Here is a 22,715-nt window from a genome sequence, read left to right as displayed (position 1 = left end):
GCTCCAGGGTATGACCTGATCAACGGGAAAGTACTGCAGCAATTGACATGCAAAGGTCTGAAAATGATAACGCAAGTATTTAATGCAATATTTAGGCTAGGTTACTACCCAGAACAATGGAAAGTTGCTCAAATTATTCTCATACCTAAGCCAGGGAAAAATAAAACTCAGGTGACTTCATACAGACCAATAAGCCTGCTACCTGTTCTATCAAAAATTTTGGAAAAACTTCTCCTTAAACAATTATCCCCAGTTATAGAAGAAAGGAAACTAATTCCCCAACACCAATTTGGGTTCAGAACACAACACGGAACGATAGAACAGGTACAAAGACTGGTAAAACACATCAGAAGTGATCTAGAAAATAAAAGGTATTGTTCTGCTGCATTCCTGCACATTGGTCAGGCCTTCGACAAGGTATGGCATGCTGGTATGCTCTTTAAACTAAAGAAAAACCTTCCTCATCCTTTTTATCAAATCCTAAAAAGCTATATTTCCAACCGACATTTCCTAGTCAAGCAGGATAATGAATACACAAGCCTAAGACCAATAAAAGCCGGAGTACCACAAGGAAGTGTCCTGGGACCGATATTGTACTTGCTCTACACTGCTGACCTACCCACAAGTAACAAAACAACGTGTGCAACTTTTGCTGATGACACTGCTGTACTAGCCTCTCACCATGATCCAAATACAGCATCCAGAACCCTTCAGAAAGACCTTAATAATATACAAATATGGCTTAAAAAATGGAAGATAAAGGCGAATGAGAGTAAATCCATCCATGTAACCTTCACCATCAGAAGACAAACATGTCCATCTGTAACACTAAATGAAACTCAACTCCCACAAACCGATACTGTCAAGTACCTAGGAATCCATCTTGATAGGAGATTAACTTGGCAAAAACACATTTTTACAAAAAGAAAACAACTAGGAATAAAATTTCGAGAAATGTACTGGATCATCGGTCGTAAATCTCAACTATCACTTGAAAACAAACTGCTGATATATAAAACTATATTAAAACCAGTGTGGACCTATGGTATCCAACTTTGGGGGACAGCCAGTCAAACTAACCTAGAAATATTGCAGAGATTCCAGAACAAAGTCCTTAGAACAATGCTGAATGCCCCTTGGTACGTGCCAAACTATGTGATAGAGCAAGACCTCAATGTGCCATCCATAAAAACAGTAATAACGGAATATTACAAAAAATATTCCAAGAGACTAGAATCTCATCCAAATGAGTTAGCCAGCAACCTTACTGATGACCACAATGATGTACGACGCCTGAAGAGATTCAAAGTAGTGGATCTAGCAAGAAAATTCGAATAATCTGTGATAACTAAACTTATTTTAATTTGTTTTAATTTAATTTATGTAAAGAGGGTGATCACTGGATCTCCCTCTACAGGTCAAAATTTTCAATTTTTGTCAAATAATTTACCTATTGTTCTCAGTTGAGGACAGATTGTAAATATTACAACATTAAATAAAAAAAAAAAAAAAAAAAAAAAAAAAAAAAAAAAAATTTTAAAAAATAAAAAAACGCTGGGACATGTCAGCTTTTAAAATCAAATGTGCACTATTTAAACATAAATTTAAATGTACATGGTGATTCACGCAGGTATAGTATTGATAGTCCATGATCTTAGTTTTAATGCATCACCCTGTATATTGTTACGTTCTTAGAAGCTACTTATTTATGACTTTATTTAGCTAATTTGAAAATATACCATTATTTAAATTTAAAGTATGATAAATTACTAATTTCAAAATTTTATGCATTTAATATCTTGACGAAAATTATACCTATGTATTGGCTGATAAGTAGGTACTCACAACTTTCCATCCAGAAAAAAGTACTGATCCACAAACAGATCCCGGTATGGACGAATTATAGGAATTTAGAAACGTTTCAGAACCGAATACTAAGGAAGATTGTAGGTGCTCCTTGTTATGTTCGGAATGACGTTTTACGTAGAGACCTTAAAGTCGAATCTATTCCAAATAAAATTACGAAAGTCGCCAGGAGACATGATGGGAGGCTCCATAAGCATCCCTACCCGAAAGAACTTGAACTTCTTATCAACCAAAAGCAGTTGCGAAGGCTCAAGAGGACAAAACCGTTCGAGCTTGTGTAATGTGACAAGTTGTGCAAGGCTTAGTGTTGTGTATTGTAGCCATAACAAGGACGTGGGCAGTTAGTGAAAAGCAGAGTCAGTGATGTGCATTGTAGCCACAACAAAAAAGTAAGCATTTCAAGCAAAAAATCTTGGATGGACCAGGTAACATCTATATTACAAAAAATTTTAGGAAAATTAGGTTAAAGAAAAAAAAATCTGATTAATCATATCGTTGGTTTAGAAGAATGCCACAACTCAAAAATTGCCATTTTTGAGGTTTACCCTCTAACCAACTCTAAATATTAAACTTTATTATGCGAAAAATAATACCCGTGGTAGCGGGTAGGTACCCCTCTATGATCCCGATAGAGAGCAGACTTACTTCAGGGATTTAGCGCCCCTGCCCACGCGAGCTCCTGGTTTTTTCCTCCATTTCCTATTTAGAGGTAACCAGGCCCCAACCTCCGTATTATCCTATCCAAACCCCAAATTCCTTCCCTAATATCCCCTCCCACCCACCAACCCGTCTGGCCAGCGTGGTGGGTTATGGCCAAAACCTCCACAAATCAAAAATATCGGTTTCAACAGATATACGGAAGATACCCCAGGTGGGTAGGAAGTTTATTCCACAGTCCCACACCGAAATAACGGTCTGCCTCGAGGATCCTGGGGGAGGCAAGTCGACATTGAAAAAGAAGAACGACAAACAACTCCATATAGCAACTTACAACATCCGTTCCATGGCAAAAGACGAAAAACTCTACGAACTAGAAGAGGAATTAGGGAATATGAATTGGGATATAATGGGACTATCAGAAGTTAAAAGAAGAGGTGAAGGGTATGTGGACTTACATTCAGGCAACAGGCTCTATTATAAAGGCAATGAAGACTATACATACGGTGGAGTAGGTTTCTTAATCAACAAGAAGAGAAAATCACAAATTCAAATAATTGACAGCATCTCAGACAGGGTTACATACATGATTTTAAAACTAAATCCAAAAACCAAATTAAAGATTGTGCAAGTTTATGCTCCAACTGAAAAGGCAACTGATGAAGAAATAAATACTTTTTACGAAGATCTTAAGAAAGCTATAGACACCAACAGAGAATCCAAAATAATAATAATGGGAGATTTTAACGCCAAAATTGGAAGTAAGATTGAAGACTCTGAAAGCAAGATTGGAAATTTTGGATTCGGCACAAGAAACACAAGGGGAGAAAAACTTATGGAATTTCTGGAACAAGAAAACATGTATATTATGAATACCTTCTACAAAAAGAAACCTAACAGAAAGTGGACATGGGTTGCACCTAACGGAACCACCAAAAATGAAATAGACTATTTTCTCTCAAACAACAAAAGAATATTCGAAGACGTAACAACAATAAACAACGTAACAACGGGTAGTGACCATCGTATAGTTAGAGCAGAAATAAATATTAACATGAAAGAAGAGAGGAAAAGAATATTTAAAAAAACAACGCGAATAGATGCCTTTAAAGTAAAAACAAATGAAGAGCAATTCCGAGAGGTCTTAGCGGATAAGTTCAAATATGATCCTTCACATAATCAAGATGAAATTGACGAAATTAACAAAAACATCAATAAGAACCTTCTCGAAGCCGGACTACAGGTCGCAAAGAAAACAAGTACTAAAGAAGACAAAATAAGCAACGAAACTAAACAACTAATGACGGAAAGACGACAACTACTAACGCAAAACAAACGCCATACTCAAGAATACATAGAACTTAATAAAACAATTAGAAAAGAACTAAAACGCGACTTACAAAAATGGAACGAGAACTTAATAGAGCGAGTCATTGAAAACAACAGAGGCTTAAAATGTCTAAGACCCGCATTGGGTGTTCAAAAAATCATTAAAATTAAAGACGACAATAGTAAGGAAGAGAAGGACAAATATAAAATAACAAAAATAGTCGAAGACTTCTACAAAACCTTGTACAGCTCGCAAAGCCAGCCTAATGAATCAACAAAGGAGAACGTCAAAAGAAAAATAAAAAACGTGGGATCAGAAGTACTACCAAATATAAAGGGATTCGAAATAGAAAGAGCTTTAAAAGAACTAAAAAATAATAAAGCTCCAGGACAGGACGGTATAATTGCCGAGCTCTTGAAAACAAGCAAGACAGTAACAATCCCTATACTAACAGAGCTATTTAATAAATGTCTCCATAATAGCAAGATCCCTAAAGACTGGAACGAAAGTATAGTAATACTTTTACACAAAAAAGGGGACAAATGTGACCTACAGAATTATAGACCGATATCGTTGCTCAGTCAAGTATACAAACTATTCATGAGAATTATTAAAAACCGGTTGACCTACAAAATGGACAATTACCAACCAGTGGAACAGGCTGGCTTCCGCAAAGGATATAGTACATCAGACCATCTGCTGACAATGAGAACATTGATAGAGAAGGCAAATTAATACCAACTACCCGTATTTCTTGCCTTCGTAGACTATGAAAAGGCGTTTGATAGTATCGAGATGTGGGCCATAGAACCAGCTATTAATAATTGTAGAATAGATTCGAGATATAGACAACTAATACATAATATATATGAAAATGCAACTATGATAGTACAACTAGACGAAAATACAAATCCCATCCCTATTAAGAGAGGCGTGAGACAAGGAGACGTAATATCGCCAAAGCTTTTCAACCTAGCACTAGAAGACGTCTTCAAAACGACAAATTGGTCAACCTATGGCATTAACGTTAATGGCAAGAAGCTAAATCACCTCAGATTCGCTGACGACATTGTGATTATAGCGAGCTCATTCGAGGAACTGCAAATTATGATAGAGGAACTCGCAGGCAGCTCCCAATACGTCGGTCTAAAAATGAACATGAAGAAAACAAAAATAATGACAAACACAGATGACCCCAGACGCATAACTATAAATGGCAGTGAGATAGAAAAAGTCCAGGAATATATCTACCTAGGCCAAATCCTGAAACTTGACAAAGAAAACCAAAGTGCGGAAATTAATAGGAGAGCAAGACTAGCATGGGCAGGATTTGGAAAACTTGGTTGGATACTTAAGAACCGCAAAATACCTCAATATTTGAGGACCAAATTGTTCAACCAGTGCATCCTTCCTATCATGACATATGGGTGTCAAACCTGGACCCTAACCAAGGCAAATATGAATAAACTAGCTACAACAGAAAGAGCTATGGAAAGAGCAATGTTAGGTATACGACTGTCAGATAAAAAGAGGAGCGACTGGGTAAGATCAAAAACAAAAGTCGAGGACATAACAACAAAAGTTGCCAAACTTAAATGGAGCTTTGCAGGCCACACTGTTAGACAAAAAGACCAACGTTGGAATGCCACGATACAACATTGGAGACCTTACCAAAGTAAACGACCGAGAGGAAGACCACAGATGAGATGGGTTGATGATATTAAAAGAGTAGCCGGAACGAATTGGAAATATGTTGCTCAGGATAGAGACCGATGGAAGGAGTTGGGAGAGGCCTATGTCCAAACGTGGACGATAGAAGGCTAAGAAGATGCGAAAAATTGTCAGAAGTTGCACTCATATAATTTCCACTAGATGGCGACTTATGGCAGTTTGACTTTGTCAAACCCATGCATTACATTTTATGGAAAAGCGGCGCAATATAGTTGTGTTTCAGTTGTGGAAGTTACCATGTGTTTTTTGGAGAACAGTGTTACAAGTTAAAAAGGTACGTATTTTTTTGGGCTTTCGTGTTTAATATTTAATGCAAGACAGTTACATTTCGTCTTAGGTAAGTATTCCTTATAGGATATGTGCATTTATATAGAATTATTATGAGCAATACAGTAACATTTCGAACAAATTTTGGGAAAAACTGTTCCAAATGCTAATTACAGGTAGAAAGGTGATAACAAGAAAGGTCTTTCTATTTATATTTAAATGATAATAATGGGCTCTCTAATATTGTAAAAGATTTTACCTTTTATTTTTTGTCTTACCAAAATTATAATGAAAACTAGCACATTAAAATTTTAAAACGCCGCTCCTGAAAATTAGAACTTTTCGACTTGTGACAGTGTTCTTCCAAACCAACGATATAGATTTGGTATATTCTTGTTTTTCAAAATAAAAAAAAATCATTAAAGTATTAAATAATTTCATTAATTAAATTATTTTTGCGTTCAAGTCGTATTTTTTTATTTCACCCTTTAGTCTATGTCTATAACACATGCTAACAAGAAAAAAATGAATAAGAAATCGAAAGATATTATATTACTTATTTAATGATTGATTGTTTCTTGCCGAATGTCTAAATAAACGTAATGTAATACTTCCAATATGGGCAATTTAGGTGATTAATAACTCCGTGTGAAAAATGCTTAGAAAGTTGGCTCTTATCGGCTATGATGACGAATATAACTTTATCCATCTCTATTAGTACGTTCTTTAAAGGTAAAATACATATTACAAAACCTCTAAATTTTAAACAACCGCTTGGATTGACATGAAATTTGGAATAAACATAGCTAAAAAGTCAAAGAAAAAAAGTGATATTGTGCCGATGTGTGCTTTTGCCAAAGGGGTGAGTTTCACCCCGTTTTGGGGGTGAAAAATATATGTTCGAAATAAGTCCGGAAATGGATAAAATTCTAAGCAACTTTTGTTCTATAAAGTTTTTTCACCAAGTTAATACTTTTCGAGTTATTTGCGAGTAAATATGTTAATTTTTCTACAAAATAACCACGTTTTCAGACGGTTTCTCGTAAATAACTCAAAAAGTAAGTATTTGGTCGAAAAAAATCTTATCTAAAATATAGCACGTAAAAAAGTGAAAAACATGGTGTATATATTGGATCACTATACCTAGTAGAAGCAGAGTTATATCTAATGAAAAATAGGCTCATATTCGTCCAATTCCAAATCGAATATTTTAACGTGCCATAACCAAAAACCGAAGCACTTTTTTGGAGAATACTCATTTTAACTTTTTGAAAATGTTTAAAAAAATGCTTATTTTTGTTTTTTTTCATTTTTGGCATCAAAAGTAAACAAGTTACGCTCAAAATAAAGTTGGTCTCTTTTTTTGGTAAAAATCGGGAAAATCACCCCCTAATTTGCATTTCAAATGAACTTAATTGCTACCACTTCACAAGTGTTTTACTCTCGTATGTATTGATCATATGATCTGTAAGTTTCATCGGTTCAAAGTCCTTATTTTTGAAAGAGCTGTAGTTAAAAGCGCTTGAACCTGTCACTTATCACTAGTGTATGCAAATTTGGAAACACCGAATCTTAACCAATTTTTGTCTTACAGAAAAACAAAGAAATACAAAATATTCAGAAAAGTAAAGCCGACTTTTTTTATTGATTAAGATTTTTGGTATCTCTAAGAATTTTTAAGTTATATTGGAAAAAAAGCATTTTTTGTCAAAATTAAAATTTTTAAAAATTTTACTTTAAAACCATTTTTTTTTCAAAAATTAGCATTTTGAATCGATTACACTTACAGATCATATAAAAACAACATAAGTAAAGTAATTTGTGAAGCGGTAACGATTAATTTCGTTTAAGTTGCTAATTGGGGGGTGATCTTCCTGATTTTTTTTGCCAAAACAAAAGGTACCAACTTTATTTTGAGCGTAACTTGCTTACATTTGATGCTAGAATTTTTTTTATAAAAACAGAAATAAAGCTTTTTTAAAACACGTTAAAAAAGTTGTAATGTGTTTTTCCCAAGACTGCTTCATTATTTGGATATTTCACAATGAATTATTCCATTTGGAATTTTTCGAATATGAACCTATATTTCATTAGCTATAACTCTGTTTTTGCTAGGTATAGAGACCTCATATTTACACCGTTTTTCACTTTTTTATAGGCTATAGTTTTGTCACTTTGCTAAGAATATTTTTTTTTCGACAAAATGCTTACGTTTTGAGTTATTTGCGAAAAACCGTCTAAAAACGTGGTTATTTTGTTGAAAAATGAACATATTCACTTGGAAATAACTCGAAAAGTATTGATTTGGTGAAAAAACTCTATAGAACAAAAGTTACTTAAAATTAGTCAGTTTAGTGATTTCGGGACTTATCTTGGACATATATTTTTTCACCCCCGAGATGGGGTGAAACTCACCCCCAGGGCAAAAGTACACATCGGCACCATATTATCACTTTTTTTCTTTGACATGTTAGCTATGCGTGTGCCAAAGTTCATGTCAATCCAAGCGGTTCTTTAAAATTTACAGCAAAAACCGTGAAAGAATGTACTATATAAACCAGGCATTTGACAAAGTATGGCACGACAACCTGTTAATGAAGCTAAAGCAAATGTTTCCCATGCAACTCGTTGAAATATTCCAGTAATAACTATACCAACGGACATTTAGAGTTAAAATGAAAGCCAGTACTTTATGTTAAAGCCAATAAACGCAGAGGTTCTACAAGCTAACGTTCTTGGCCTAGTACTAACACTTTTGTATACATCTGACATTCCGGAAAGAGAAAACAGTCAACTAACCACATTAATAATATTGCTCATGATACAACAGTTCTCACAATATGAGCAACTCTAGAAGAATCTACGGTAAATCTACAACAAAGTAACAAACGCGGTCCAAGATTGCGACCGTAATTTTGAATATTTTGTCGAGGTATTTGGCACACGTATTCGTAATATAATAAAGAATGGCGGTACAAAGCCCAATTTTAGAAATATGTTAGTATGTGGAAATTACTCTATAACTAAATAAAATATTGCAAAAAGGAGCCTATACCGCCATTAAGAAGAACAAATAAACACACTTTCTTCAAATAAACTTTTTTATCCCATGCCTAGATTTTGTGTCATTTTGGACCCACTAAAATTTTTTATTTCTAACAAGAAATCGAACATATTATAACTAATAACTAATTAGGCAACATAGATAAATTGTCACTGTCATTTTGACAAACCTGCGTCAGATTTTCTCTTATCTGTTTTATCGATATCTATTCAGTGCAGTAGTATTATCATTTTAAGAATTCGTTATTGTTGTTTCATAGGAAAGTAGTGTTTATTTATAGTTAATTTATTATATTTTTGTGTAATAGAACTCAGTTGTTCGCCTATTTGAAAAAATAGATTATTGTTAATAATTGTGAGTTTTAGAACGGTTTTAGTTATATGTAGGTAATATATTTACGTAAAAATATTTCGAATTCTAATGCGAGTATATAAAGTTTTGGGAGGATTTTTTATTCTAAAAATATTATAAATAGTTTAAAAAATGGGAAAAGTTAATTTAAAGTTCTATTTAAAAAAAAATGGGTTGAAACTAGTTAGAGTGCATTTGGCGTTCTATGAACTAAATAAAATAAGACAACTCTTGTTTCGCTTCACAACGAAATGACTATTTATTATTGTTTTATTATTATTTCGTGCAAATACCTATGTTAATTTTCACCTATTTTGGTTTATTTTTATAAATATTTATTTAGATACTAATATTAAAATTGTTTTCTATTACTTCCATTTAGCGGGCCTATGAGTCAATTGTCAAAATATTGATTTTAGATAATGTCAAAGATTACCACTGTTGCCAAAGTTTCGCAGACCTTACGAAAAAAGGTACGATACTATCTTCCGAAGTTATATTGATGACGCGCTACTGTATGCTCTAAATGGGATAAAACGCTGGTCAAAAAATGGCGTATAAACTTTAATGAACAGAAATCAGTTCATATTAACTTTACTAACAAGAAAATCAATAATTATCTCCCAATTTTCTTAAACAACAGCATTGTTTCTAATAAGAAAATAGCGAAATACCTGAGTTTAAATCGGGACGTCAAACTCAATGAAAGGAAATATTACAAAGAAAACTGAACGGTTGTAGATAAAGTACAAAAATATGTATTGGTTGATAGGAAGGTACTCTCAACTTTCCATTAAGAATAAAGTACTAATTCACAAATAGATATTGAAACCGGTGTGGACATACGGCGTATAATTATGGGGCTGTACCAAAAAAGCAGTTATAGAAATTTAGAAACGTTCCAGAAGCGAATACTAAGGAAGATTGTAGGTGCTCCTTGGTATGTTCGGAATGACGATTTACGTAAAGACATTAAAGTCGAATCTATTCCAAATGCAATTAAGAAAGTCGCCAGGAGACATGAAGAGAGGCTCCATAAGCATATCTACCAGGAAGTACTTCAGTTTCCTGTCAACCAACCTCAGATGCGAAGGCTCAAAACGACAAAACCGTTCGAGTTTGTGTAATGTGAGAAGTTGTGCAAGGTGTAGTTAGTATTGTGCATTGTAGCCACAACAAGGACGTGAGCAGTTAGTGAAAAGCAGATGCACAACTGATGTGCTATGTAGCCACAACAAAGAAATGGGCATTTCATGCCAAAAAAGGCTACGATGGACCAGGTGGTATTTAGTTTTCAAACAATTTTAGGAAAATTAGGTTAAAGAGAAAAATGCTGACTAATCTTGTAGATTGGGTGTATTTTTATTGTTTAAAATAAAAAATTCCATTAAAGTAAATATTTTCATTAATTTAATAATTATTTCACGATAGGTTGGATTTTGGTCGCCTGCGATTTTATTTTACACTTCAGTATATATCTATAATACATGCTTACAAAGAAAAAATTAATAAGAAATCGAAAGATATTATATTACTTATTTAATGATTGATTGTTTCTTGCCGATTGTCTAAATAAACGTAATGTAATATTTCCAATATGAGCAATTAACGTGATTAAGAACTTCGTGTGAAAAATGTTTACAAAGTTTACTCGCATGGGCTATATAGGGAATATACCTTTATCGATCTCTATAAACCAGGCCGTTAGTAGCTCAGTATTTCTCAGAACAGTGTAAGTGAACTTATTTTAGAAGACGAAACGTAGATTTATTGGTCGTTTTTGAAATTATCAGGCGAACTAAATAGTTACAATGTATTTCAACTTCCGGATACGATAGTGAAGTTACGAAGTGGAGTTTTTTTTTTATAAAAAAAACAGAACATCTAAAGGAAGGGCGGCTTGCAGTTCATCAACATGACTCTACCTTATTAGTAGAGCCTACTAGAAGTGCACGGTAAATTGAAGGTGTAATTGCAAAAAAATATGTATGTCTTTGTACTCACTTTATAATTCTCAAGAAATTACGGGATCTGGATTTTAATGCATTTTTTTCATAATTCTCGTATCAAAGTTACGCGTGAAGTTAGGCGTATTGATGAGAGTTGACCAACTGCAGTCGACCCCTAAAGGAACACGTCGGTCAATAAGTCTTGGGCTTAACCATGAGATGGCGACTCTAATGCACTTTCTATTTGATATTTCGGTGGTTTAGCCTTTAAAAGCATACCGTCAAAATGTCCATGTCATTTGGGCCAAAGGGCTAAAGAAGAAGAAGAACATTATTATTTGCCGAGTTGCAGTGTTTGAAGTCACGCTATTTTTGTGATTTTTATAAACAATGGATTTGAAGCAATTTTGTGTGCTCCCTTTGCACAACAAGCTGGTCCCCAATCAATTAATGCACGACAATGCGCGTCCGCATACTACCAGAGTCATGCGAATATCATCGAATTTAATGGCCTGCACAATCGCCAGATTTAAACCCAACTGACAACTGAGCATGTATGGAACATATTGGGCAGACGCATTTTACAACAAAATATGGCGTTGAATACAAGACATCCACTATTTGAGGGCTTTCCAATGGAGTGGAACAGAATACCGCAGCAAGTCATGACCATCTGATTATGAGTTTGTCTAACAGATGTAGGACAGTACTCAACAACCGTGGAGGTCATAAGTCATAAAGTCATGACCTACCGTACAATATACATACCGTTGCACATCATTATCTACGTCAGAGTTCTAAGTTGACATTGCTGCCCAATTACAAAAAAAATTTAAATTAATTTTAAATCAAATATAATATGAAATAATCATTGCGAAGTGGATTATTAGTATAGTATAGTTGATTCAAAAGATGGCATAACCCAGACATCCAAAGTGAAAGTTATCCTTCAACACCAAATTGTTCTATATGGTCCACACAATGTCCAGAAAAAAGTCACACCATGTTGAGCGTCGGGTTTGGGGGGGGGGGGGGAGAGGGGGGAGAATTCGGTAAATTCGTAGTTTTTTAGGGTTTTCGCCAATATTTCTAAAACTATGCGGTTTAGCATGAACAACCTTCTATACAAAATTGTTCTACATTAAATTTGAAATAAAAAAGGCCCTATGCATAATCTTTCTAAAATGAATGGTTCCAAAGTTACGGAGGTAGTATATTATAACTGGTCCAAAAAAAGGCCTAACCCAAACATCCAAAGTAAAAGTTTTCCTCCAACACCAAAATATTCTAGATGGTCCACATATTGTTCAGTAACAAGTTACACCATTTTGAGCGTCCGGTTTGGGAGGGAGATGGGAGAGAAGCCGGTAAATTAGTAGTTTTTTTACGTTTTTCGTCAATATTTCTAAAACTATGCTTTAGCGTACACCATGGTATATACAAAAATGTTCTACATGAAATTTAAAACAAAAAATGTTGTATACATAATTGATATAAAATCAACGGTTCCAGAGTTACGGAGGGTGAAAAGTCGAGCTTTTCGATACTTTTTATATTTGTTGGGCAATATTTATGATATAACTATACCAAAAACCCAGACATCCAAAGTGAAAGTTATCCTCCAACACCAAAATGTTCTATATGGTCCACATAATGTTCAGAAAAAAGTCACACCATTTTGAGCGTCGGGTTTGGGGGGGGAGATGGGGGAGAAATCGGTAAATATAAAAAGTATCGAAAACCTCCACTTTCACCCTCCGTAACTCTGTAACCGTTGATTTTATAACAATTATGTATAGAACCTTTTTGTTTTAAATTTTATGTAGAACATTTTTCTATAGAACGTTCCTTACGCTAAAGCATAGTTTTAGAAATATTTACGAAAAACTTAAAAAACTACTAATTTACCGACTTCTCCCCCATCTCCCCCCCAAACAGGACGCTCAAAATGGTGTAACTTTTTACTGAACAATATGTGGACCATATAGAACAATTTGGTGTTGAAGGAAAAGTTTTACTTTGGATGTCTGGGTTAGGCCTTTTTTGGATTAATTATACTATACTACCTCCGTAACTTTGAAACCGTTCATTTTAGAAGGGATATGCATAGGGCCTTTTTTATTTCAAATTTAATGTAGAACAATTTTGTGTAGAAGGCTGTTCGTGCTAAACCGCTTAGTTTTAGAAATATTGACGAAAAACCTAAAAAACTACGAATTTGCAGATTTCTCCCCCCTCTCCCCCCCAAACCCGACGCTCAAAATGGTGTGACTTTTTTCTGAACATTATGTGGACCATATAGAACAATTTCACAGGATAACTTTCACTTTGGATGTCTGGGTTTGGGTCTAACTATACCATACTATATACAACAAAACAAATTAATATTCAATGTAAATAAATAAAAACATTAGAAATAATAACAAAGAAATTAAGTCAAAATCTTACGTTAAAGTAAATAATATAAACAATAAATATAATAAAACAAATACTTACTTATAGTAAAGAATAAAAAAATCTGAAGTGTCAATATCGCAACTGTCAAATAAATGTAACCAATTTATGTCAAAATGTCACCTTTGTTCGATCGCAGTTACAATGTAATCCAAACAAGTGTGCTTTATAAAAACGCTTTATATTCCACTTATACAAATTAAATAAAACAAGTTCGGATATGTTTCTTTAAATTTACATTAATAGAAATCTTCCAATATTATTTCTATGCGTATATAACATAAATATGTCTAGTGGCTGTAATTCCAGTGCACTCAGCTAAACCATTCTAAAAAGGAACACACCTACGACTTAAATATTTCGTGTTGGTATCATGTGACGTCACGTGCTATGACGCGGATGACGTGCAACGGTATCTATGTTGTAAGGACTGTATACTAACTTAACCTAAAGACTACTTTGTTGGGAGTTGAGGAGTTAAAGGCGGGCAACTACTTTTTTTTCTTATCATTTTATGACTTAAGGAGGGTTGACATTGCTAGTGAATAACGAACGTGGTTCACACTAAAAAACAAGCGTAATCCACGCTTCTGTGCAATACGTTTCGTGAGAAACGTTATTGTGTTTACACTGAGCACGAGAGTTTTATGTGTTAGTAGTGGACATGTCATCATCATTTGTATTAGAGGCTACTATTACAACCTGCTAAATAATAGCTATTATTTTTCTAGTAAGTACATGTCTTGCTGGAAAATTTTCAATTTCAAGCTGAGCAACAATTCTTTCTACTGCTGCGTTTCGTGTGTCATTCTTTTTATATCTTGCGTCAGAATCATTCCAGAGTATATGATTACTTACGTACAATTCTACAAAAATCTAACATATAACGGTCTCCCGTTCATTCAGATGCTCATTTTTGAAGGTAAAAGCACGAGCTCAATTAAATACAAACCATCTACGACTGTCTTTAGAACTTGAAATATTTAAAATGTTTAATATCTACCGTGGCGTGGCGTAGACCATTCGTAAGAGAATCGTGCTGCACGAACATCTGTTTACATGTCGTGTACAATCCGACAAGCGAGAGCTGGCGGGTGACCTTGCGCGAACATACACAACGAGAAATACACAATACGAGAAGGTCAGCCGCCAGGTCTCGCTTGTCGGATTGTAGCACGGGCCAACTACGTAAGCGTGAGCCACGTTCGTTGTTCACTAGTAATGTCAACCCGTCTTTTGGAGTTTTCTTTTAATTGTCTTAAGAGCTATTGCAATAATTTTAAGAAAAAATATTTATTTTATATTTAGGAGACTTGTTTATACTCGCATTTTGTTTTCTGCTTTCGATTATTTTGATGTGTGTATATTATGAAAGTACGTGTTATTTCCTGCTTCATCACAGAGGATTTATTATGTGTGCAATCCTTCCACACTTTTTATTTCTTCTAGTCTCGTCATAAATTGCGGTTTTCATGGGATAAGGAAGTGGTAATTAAATTTCGATGATACGTACTCAAAGTGTTTTATGAAACCTAATTGCTTTTACACATTTCGCTATTCGCTATAACGTTGTGAAGTGAGTGAGGAGATGCTCTCGAGATAGCATAATTACACTTGAGAGGAAATAGCAATAACCTGCATTGATTATGTTGGAATAAACACTTTGGTGTAGCGCAAAGAGACATACAGGGTGAGTTTTATGTATGGAAACCCTCAATTATCTCGGAAATAACTTGCACGATTTTTATAGGTTTTGGTGGGTAAGGGTTTTATAATGCAGCCGATATTATAGTGGTAATTAGGTACATTGTTGTGAGATATTTCGTTTTCTGTAAATCTAATGAACTTTCTTATTTCTAATGGAACACCCTGTACATTTTTTGCATTTTGCCTTAAGAAATACTGATTATTTTTCATTTGATATTTCCCATACCTAAATGGCATCATTTCGGAGTTATTGCTATATTTATTAAAAAAATTTAAACGGATTTTAAAAATCTATTTTTTTCGGCCCGGGTAGATATTATTTTAGATTGTTTGGATTATTTTTAAAAGGTCTTTTATAATTTTTCTCTCAAATTAATCGTTTCCGAGTTATAATCAATTTAAAACTGAAAAAATCGAAAAGTGACGATTTCAAGGTTCAAAAACACAAATAAAAAATATTATTTTGAAACTACGATGTGCCTAAATTCAAGTTCAAACCATATTTTATCAAATACCGATAAGTAATTTGGGCTTATTTCATTTTAAAATATTGTTTTTTAGTTGTTAATGCAGCCCGATTGCCCGTCCTCTCATATGCGCTTCATTAACAATAATTAAAAAACAATGTTTTAGAATAAAACGTGCCAAAAATTCTTATGTGGAGCTGATAGAAGTAAGGTTTGAGCTTGAATTTAGGTATTTCGTAATTGCAAAAATTAGTTTTTACTGGTGTTTTTAAACCTTGAAAATCGTCATTTTTCGTTTTTTTTTTTCGTTTTGAATTGTTTGTGACTCGAAAACGATTAACTTCAGAGAAAAATTAAGAAAGACCTTTTTTGTTCTCAATAATCCAAAGAACCTAAAATAATATATACTCTGGCCGAAAAAATTGATTTTTATAAATTGTTTCATTTGTTTTTTTTTTTATAAACATAGCAATAACTCCGAAATTATGGCATTTAGGTATAGGAAATGTACCTACTTAACATGAAGGGACTTCAAAATGCAAAAAATATACAGGGTGTCTCATTTGAAATAAAAAAGTTAATTAGATTTCCCGAAAAACGGAAGATCTGACATAATTACCACTATGAGATCGGCCGCATTAGAAAACTCTTAGCCACTAATATCTACAAAAATCATGTAAGCCGTTTCCGAGATAATTGAGGGTTTCCATACATAAAACTCACTCAGTATATTTTTTAGGAGCTCAAATAAAAATTATATATTGGCAAAAAAACATTGAAGACATTAATTTACACAAAATAAATTATTATGTTAAAGAATTGCGTTATCATCAAATAACTACATTAACCGCTAGTTGCAGGATTACGAAATAAAACAAAAAAAATATAGTAGGGGCGGAAAGTATGCTAAATGTGCAGTCACTCGAGCATTATGGGGACCTATTGGTAAATAGTAGGTCCTAAAACCAAAAAAAGTTAAGTTTTACATTTTAGTGGGGACTTAGCATGTTTTAATTTAATTTTCCAATAATCGTTTTATTCGATTATAGCGTCATCTATTCATAATTCGAAAAAATATCTCGAATAAAAGTTACTTATTTTTACGTATGTAATCCAAATATGCAATAAAAAATGGAAGATCCCATTTAAGATTTTAAAATAATCCCCCACCCCACCTCCGTGGGGGAGGGGGGTTAGTGTTTGGTGCCATTCGATATATTTTTCAAAAATATTTAATAAGTGTATTTTTCACTTTTTCGATCTGATGTTCATTTCGCGAAATATCGCTGGATTTGTATTTAAAATTTTAAATTTACCCCCTACCCCTCTCCGTGGGGTCTTGTTTGGTAACATTTGATAGATTTTTGAAAAATATTGAGAACGTATTTTTTAGTTTTTCGATCTGTCATTCATTTCGCGAAATATTCGCTTCTTGTGAAACTTTGTGACCAATTTTTTTACGCCCAGATCAAATCGTCAGATTTTTGAAATATACACTGCTTTGAATATACTTAACTTACATTATCTTATCTGACGATTTCGAGTTTTTCTAAGGATATATTTTTTTTTCAGCCCCTCCCCCCCCTTAACGAACTCCCTTGTATTAAAAGCCAACGAAAATTATAACTCCGAAAAATACCGTTAAGAATAGAACTTTCAATGAACGCCGCGAAAAATATTATTTTCGATTATATGATTTTGAAAATTATAATCCCTAATAAAGTGTTTTTTGACGAAAAAATTTATTTTTTGAGGAGTATCAGCAAAAAACATCATTTCTGTTTGTGGGTCCACGAAAATTATAATTACTAAAAAGTTCTCAGAAGTTCATTTTCTTAAATGTGCCAGTTGTCAAAACTGGGAAATTCGTTGTAAATAAACAGAAACAATCTACCTAAGAATATTCCCACTGTAATAATCTAGGTAGAAAATTTCCACTTTAATAATAATCTGATTGGACAGAATTAAGCACGTGATGAAAAATCTTACTACATGATTGGAAATTAAAATCCTTAAAAAATAATCTATTAAAAATATAGTTTCAATAAATATTTTTTGAGTATTTTGTTCAGTTTCTCTGAAAAATTTTAAATTCTATATTTAAACCTGGAAAGGAAAAAAGGAACATTCTCTCACAAATAATATCATAAAAACAATCACAACAGACTTACATATCATTGAAAACCTTTTCCACTTCAGTTCTCTTCGTAAGTTTGATATAAAAGTCGAAAAAGGTCTCGAAATCAAATTTTTCCGGATTTACCGTATCATTTTTCCCAGTTTGAAACCCCAACGTCTGCAATATTGATTCTATCCTTTTCTTGTCATCTTTGTTTTGTGCAAACATTTTTAAAACGCTAAAACAAAAGAAAAAATTCAGTGAATATTAGTTTTGTACAGTAAAAAGGTACAAAAAATGATATACAATGCGCCAAAAAATTAACACATAATTTTAAAATTATAATTTCAGTCGAAATGAAAAAATGTTTGCTTGTTCTCTTATTGTTTAAGGTTGCTTTTGAAACATCTGAAATAAAAAACTTGTATTTGTTTACGAAAAATGTATGGCAATCAAACTAACTAACATCCTAAATAAATCACGGAATTTAAAATTTTTTAAAATTGAAGAAAATTACACTACACTTGCGAGCAAAAAATCGACTCACACAGTAAATGGATTGACTGAGATTAGGACATACACGCCTAACACATTAATACCATATTACTGGAAGTGTAAATCCAATGTGCGGTAAGTGCGGTAACAGCTTAAGTGTAAAACATATATTCCTTGATGCCCGGCATATGCAAACAACCGAAAAAAGTGTAAACTACCGATAACGATACGTGAGTGTTTAGAAGAGGACTGTGAGTTTTCGTCAGTTTTAAGTTTTTTGAAATCAATAGGGATCTACAACCAAATATAAACATCAAGACTGTAAAAATCAATGTATGTGAAAATCTATGTATACGTATTAAGGTGAAACAGTAGCGATCAACAGGTAGCGAAAACGCGTTCCAAGATAGCGGCTGTAATTTTGAATATTTTTTCGAGATATTTGGCACACGTATTCGTAATATAATAAAGAATGGCGGTACAGAGCCCAATTTGAAAAATATATTAATATGTGGAAATTACTCTGTAATTAAATACAATATTAAAAAAACCAGCCTGTACCGCCATTAAGAACAAAAAAATACACTTTCTTCAAATAAACTTTTTTATCCGATGCCTAGATTTTGTGTAATTTTGGAACTAATAATGAAATAAAAAATTTTAGTAGTACCAAAATGACACAAAATCTAGGCATCGGATAAAAAAGTTTATTTGAAGAAAGTGTATTTTTTTGTTCTTCTTAATGGCGGTGCAGGCTCGTTTTTTTAATATTTTATTTAATTACAGAGTAATTTCTACATATTAATATATTTTTCAAATTGGGCTCTGCACCGCCATTCTTTATTATATTACGAATATGTGTGCCAAATATCTCGAAAAAATATTCAAAATTACAGCCGCAATCTTGGAACGACTTTTTGCTACCTGTTGATCGCTACTGTTTCCTCTTAATGTTAATTTATGTATCTATCTATGTATCAACAATTGTAAACATAAACTTTGTAATACCGAGCGGCGCTAATAACCATATAGGTTGATGCGCCTTAAATTTAAATAAAAAAAAAACAATAAATGGTAGTTTATGCCTATTAATTTCATGTTGCGTTCTTTGAATTAAAACAACTAATGCAAAAAAAATGTTGTATATTATAGAGCTTCCAAAAATAATTGTTTTGTGCAAATTGGCAACGTGTTGTAGAATTTGCCTACTTCTGTATGACCTAAAGAATGCAGCAAACATTATAACGGGAATGTGCTACACAATGTAGACCTCTATGAATTTGCCGGTGGTAGTCTCAGTCACTTTTCAAACGTTGATCAGTATATGCACTTCAAAGTGGAGTAAGTGATAATTTACAAATTGCATAATTATGAGAGGATTATAGTCAGAGGACTGTCGCCCGTCGTCTCCTTGTGACGCACTTTGCAGTCTCAAGGGCTTACCGTCGATACCAGAAGACCGGTAGTTATGTACGGCGACGTGTAATGACAGAAAGGGATGATCGATTCATTGCCCTGAATGCCTTGCGGAATCGGCTCGCGACAGGATTTGAGCTTCAACAACCCTTGATAGCACATTCTTTCACGGTTTTTGCTGCAAATTTTAAAGAACCGCTTGGATTGACATGAAATTTGGCACACACATAGCCAACATGTCAAAGAAAAAAAGTGATATGGTGCCGATGTGTGCTTTTGCCCTGAGGGTGACTTTCACCCCATCTCGGGGGTGAAAAAATATATGTCAAAGATAAATCCCGAAATGGATAAACTGACTAATTTTAAGCAACTTTTGTTCTATAGAGTTTTTTCACCAAATCAATACTTTTCGAGTTATTTGCAAGTGAATATGTTCATTTTTGAACAAAATAAGCACGTTCTTAGACGGCTTTTTCGCAAATAACTCAAAACGTAAGAGAAAAATTTTGAGAAGAATACATGGCCCAGTGATGACAGAAACAGGGGAATATAGAAGGCTGACGAACCATGAAGTAATAAATATAACTGAAGGAGAAGATATAGTAAAATTCATTAAAGCACAAAGACTCAGATGGTTTGGACACACACAAAGAAAAGGGGTAGAAGAACTGATCAGGAAGATAGTGAACTGGAGACCAGTAACAAATAGACCAAGAGGAAGACCAAAAATAAGATGGGAAGATCAACTGCTAGACGATATATCAAAGATGGAAATTGCAAACTGGAGAGAAAAGATTCAGAACCGGAGTGAGTGGAAGAAGATAGTAGAGAAGGCAAAAAAACATCACAACCTATGAACGATGACCTAAAGGAAACCGCGGACTAATCCACCGCGTGAAATGGATTAAAAGAGCTTATAGTATTTGAGCGACCTATACTCTAACAAGAGTGAACGGTCCATATAATAATTTAATTTCTTACAATTCTCTCTTCTTGATCTGCAGGTGATTTCCACGTATTTTCTTTGGGAGTTTAAACAATGTATTCGCTATGAAAATATTATTTTTTTGGCAAAATTCGATAAGTCTGTCATTTCTTTCGTTTCTGTAGGTCTACATGTTTTAAATACAGGCCACACCTATTTTAATTATCTAGCAATAATCAGGTACTTACTGTTATACGATATAAGCAAAACGTTTTCTTTATCTTAGGAACTAATATCAAATCATTAATATAATCGCAACCTTAACATACTTTGGTGTTTCGTACCCCTTCATTATATTATCTAATCGCATCATTAAATTCAATCTCTCAGCAAACCTCCTCAAATCAGCCTGGGAAGCTTTAATTAAGCGTCTTTTAATCTGTTATTAAATTAATGAACTAATAAACTTTTTAAAAAGGTAGATTCATGAATATATAGGCCTGGATACTGCGTACCAAGATAGTTTATTAATAGCAAGCTGAAAATTTGTTAATAGCTTAACAGTGTCTAGTCGGACAAACTTTGATGTACGAGAACACTGGAACAGGGGAAGTTTTAATTGAGGAACAAGTTAAAAATTTGGAACGTCACACTACGAAAACGTCCCATGTATTTTGTCGGACAGAATTTCGAATTGATTTGTTGCCCTTTCATTAAACTCTCATGCAAGAATCAGACTGCTATTTAACACCACTATAATAATTCCTGTCATTTATCATGTTCTACGTATCGGACTTATTAAAATACCCAACATACTTGTCGGACAAACATTTTTCATAATATATTATATAAAGTTTGCTATCGAATAAACTTAAAAACAACTTGCTAGTTTTCACAATCATAAACTTGTCAGGATGACAAGTTCCACAATTAAAATCACGTTCCGCAATCACTTCCCCTGTTCCAGTGTTCCCATACATCAAAGTTTGTCCGACTTGACACCGTTAAGCTATTAACAAATTTTCAGCTTGCTATTAATAAACTTTTTTTGGTACGCGGGATCCAGGCCTAATACAGAGTAAAAATAAAGTAAGAGTAAAAAGATTCTAATAAATTTGTGTAAGATTGAGATTTTTTAATACACAAAAGTTTGGGAGGTTTAAGGGAACAAAACCCCCATACATTTTTTTGGGGTGCACAAATTTCACTGTTATTTTTAAAGATATTCCTGCCATAAGAATGTCACATGTCCATTTCCAAAAGCTGTAACGTTTTTTATGTGAACATTTATTGTACTAAGGTAAGTTAGGTTCAATTAAACTATTTTTGGTTCCAGAATATGTAATTCAAGTTATGACCTGCCTCTTTGTTAAATTCTATAAAATACACTTTTATAATTTTACTTAACCTTTTTAGTGGTAAGCAAAAAATTGAAAAAAAAAGGTATTTATTACAGGAAATTATAAATAATTAAAAAAGACGCTGAAATCTCTGTAGAAAACGTATAAGGTTTTCTTTATTGCATAACCAAAAAATTTTCTGGATTTGTAACAGTCCGGAACAGGATCAGTTTTTGCTTATTTCTTTTGAATAATAAAGTCATATTGCTTTAACCAAATCGCATCCATATGCATGTTAAGACGACCAAAGAAACAACTAATATCAGTGAACAAAATAAAAGCCCCAAAGTTCTAAACCGAAAGTTGAAGTACAACAAAACACCTGAAAAAGATGGCATTGTATGTAAGTGAAACGATATAATTGCTATTATGATGCATTTGGCGAATGCATCATAATAGCTTTAGAAATCTCTATAATGCCTGTCTCTTTGAAGGAATTACACCAGAAAAATGGAGGAGTGGCTTTATGATAATACTGCATAAAAAGGAGATGTAACAGACATTGGAAACTAAAGAC

General features: G+C 33.5%; 1 protein-coding gene across 2 annotated transcripts in view; it reads right to left on the bottom strand.

Moving 5' to 3' along the window:
* Nucleotides 1-22,715, bottom strand: part of LOC114338442 (1-phosphatidylinositol 4,5-bisphosphate phosphodiesterase classes I and II) — a 591,824-nt gene that overhangs the window by 131,330 nt on the left and 437,779 nt on the right. For both annotated transcript variants that reach the window (XM_050659889.1, XM_050659890.1), the window contains exon 4: nucleotides 18,015-18,200. In XM_050659889.1, the coding sequence (XP_050515846.1) occupies nucleotides 18,015-18,200 (186 nt within the window). The remainder of the gene's footprint in view (nucleotides 1-18,014; nucleotides 18,201-22,715) is intronic.

Source organism: Diabrotica virgifera, chromosome 8, assembly GCF_917563875.1.
Source record: "Diabrotica virgifera virgifera chromosome 8, PGI_DIABVI_V3a".
NCBI classification, from domain to species: Eukaryota; Metazoa; Arthropoda; class Insecta; order Coleoptera; family Chrysomelidae; genus Diabrotica; species Diabrotica virgifera.
The sequence above is the reverse complement of the archived record's forward strand: the minus strand, read 5'-3'. Positions and strand labels throughout refer to the sequence as shown.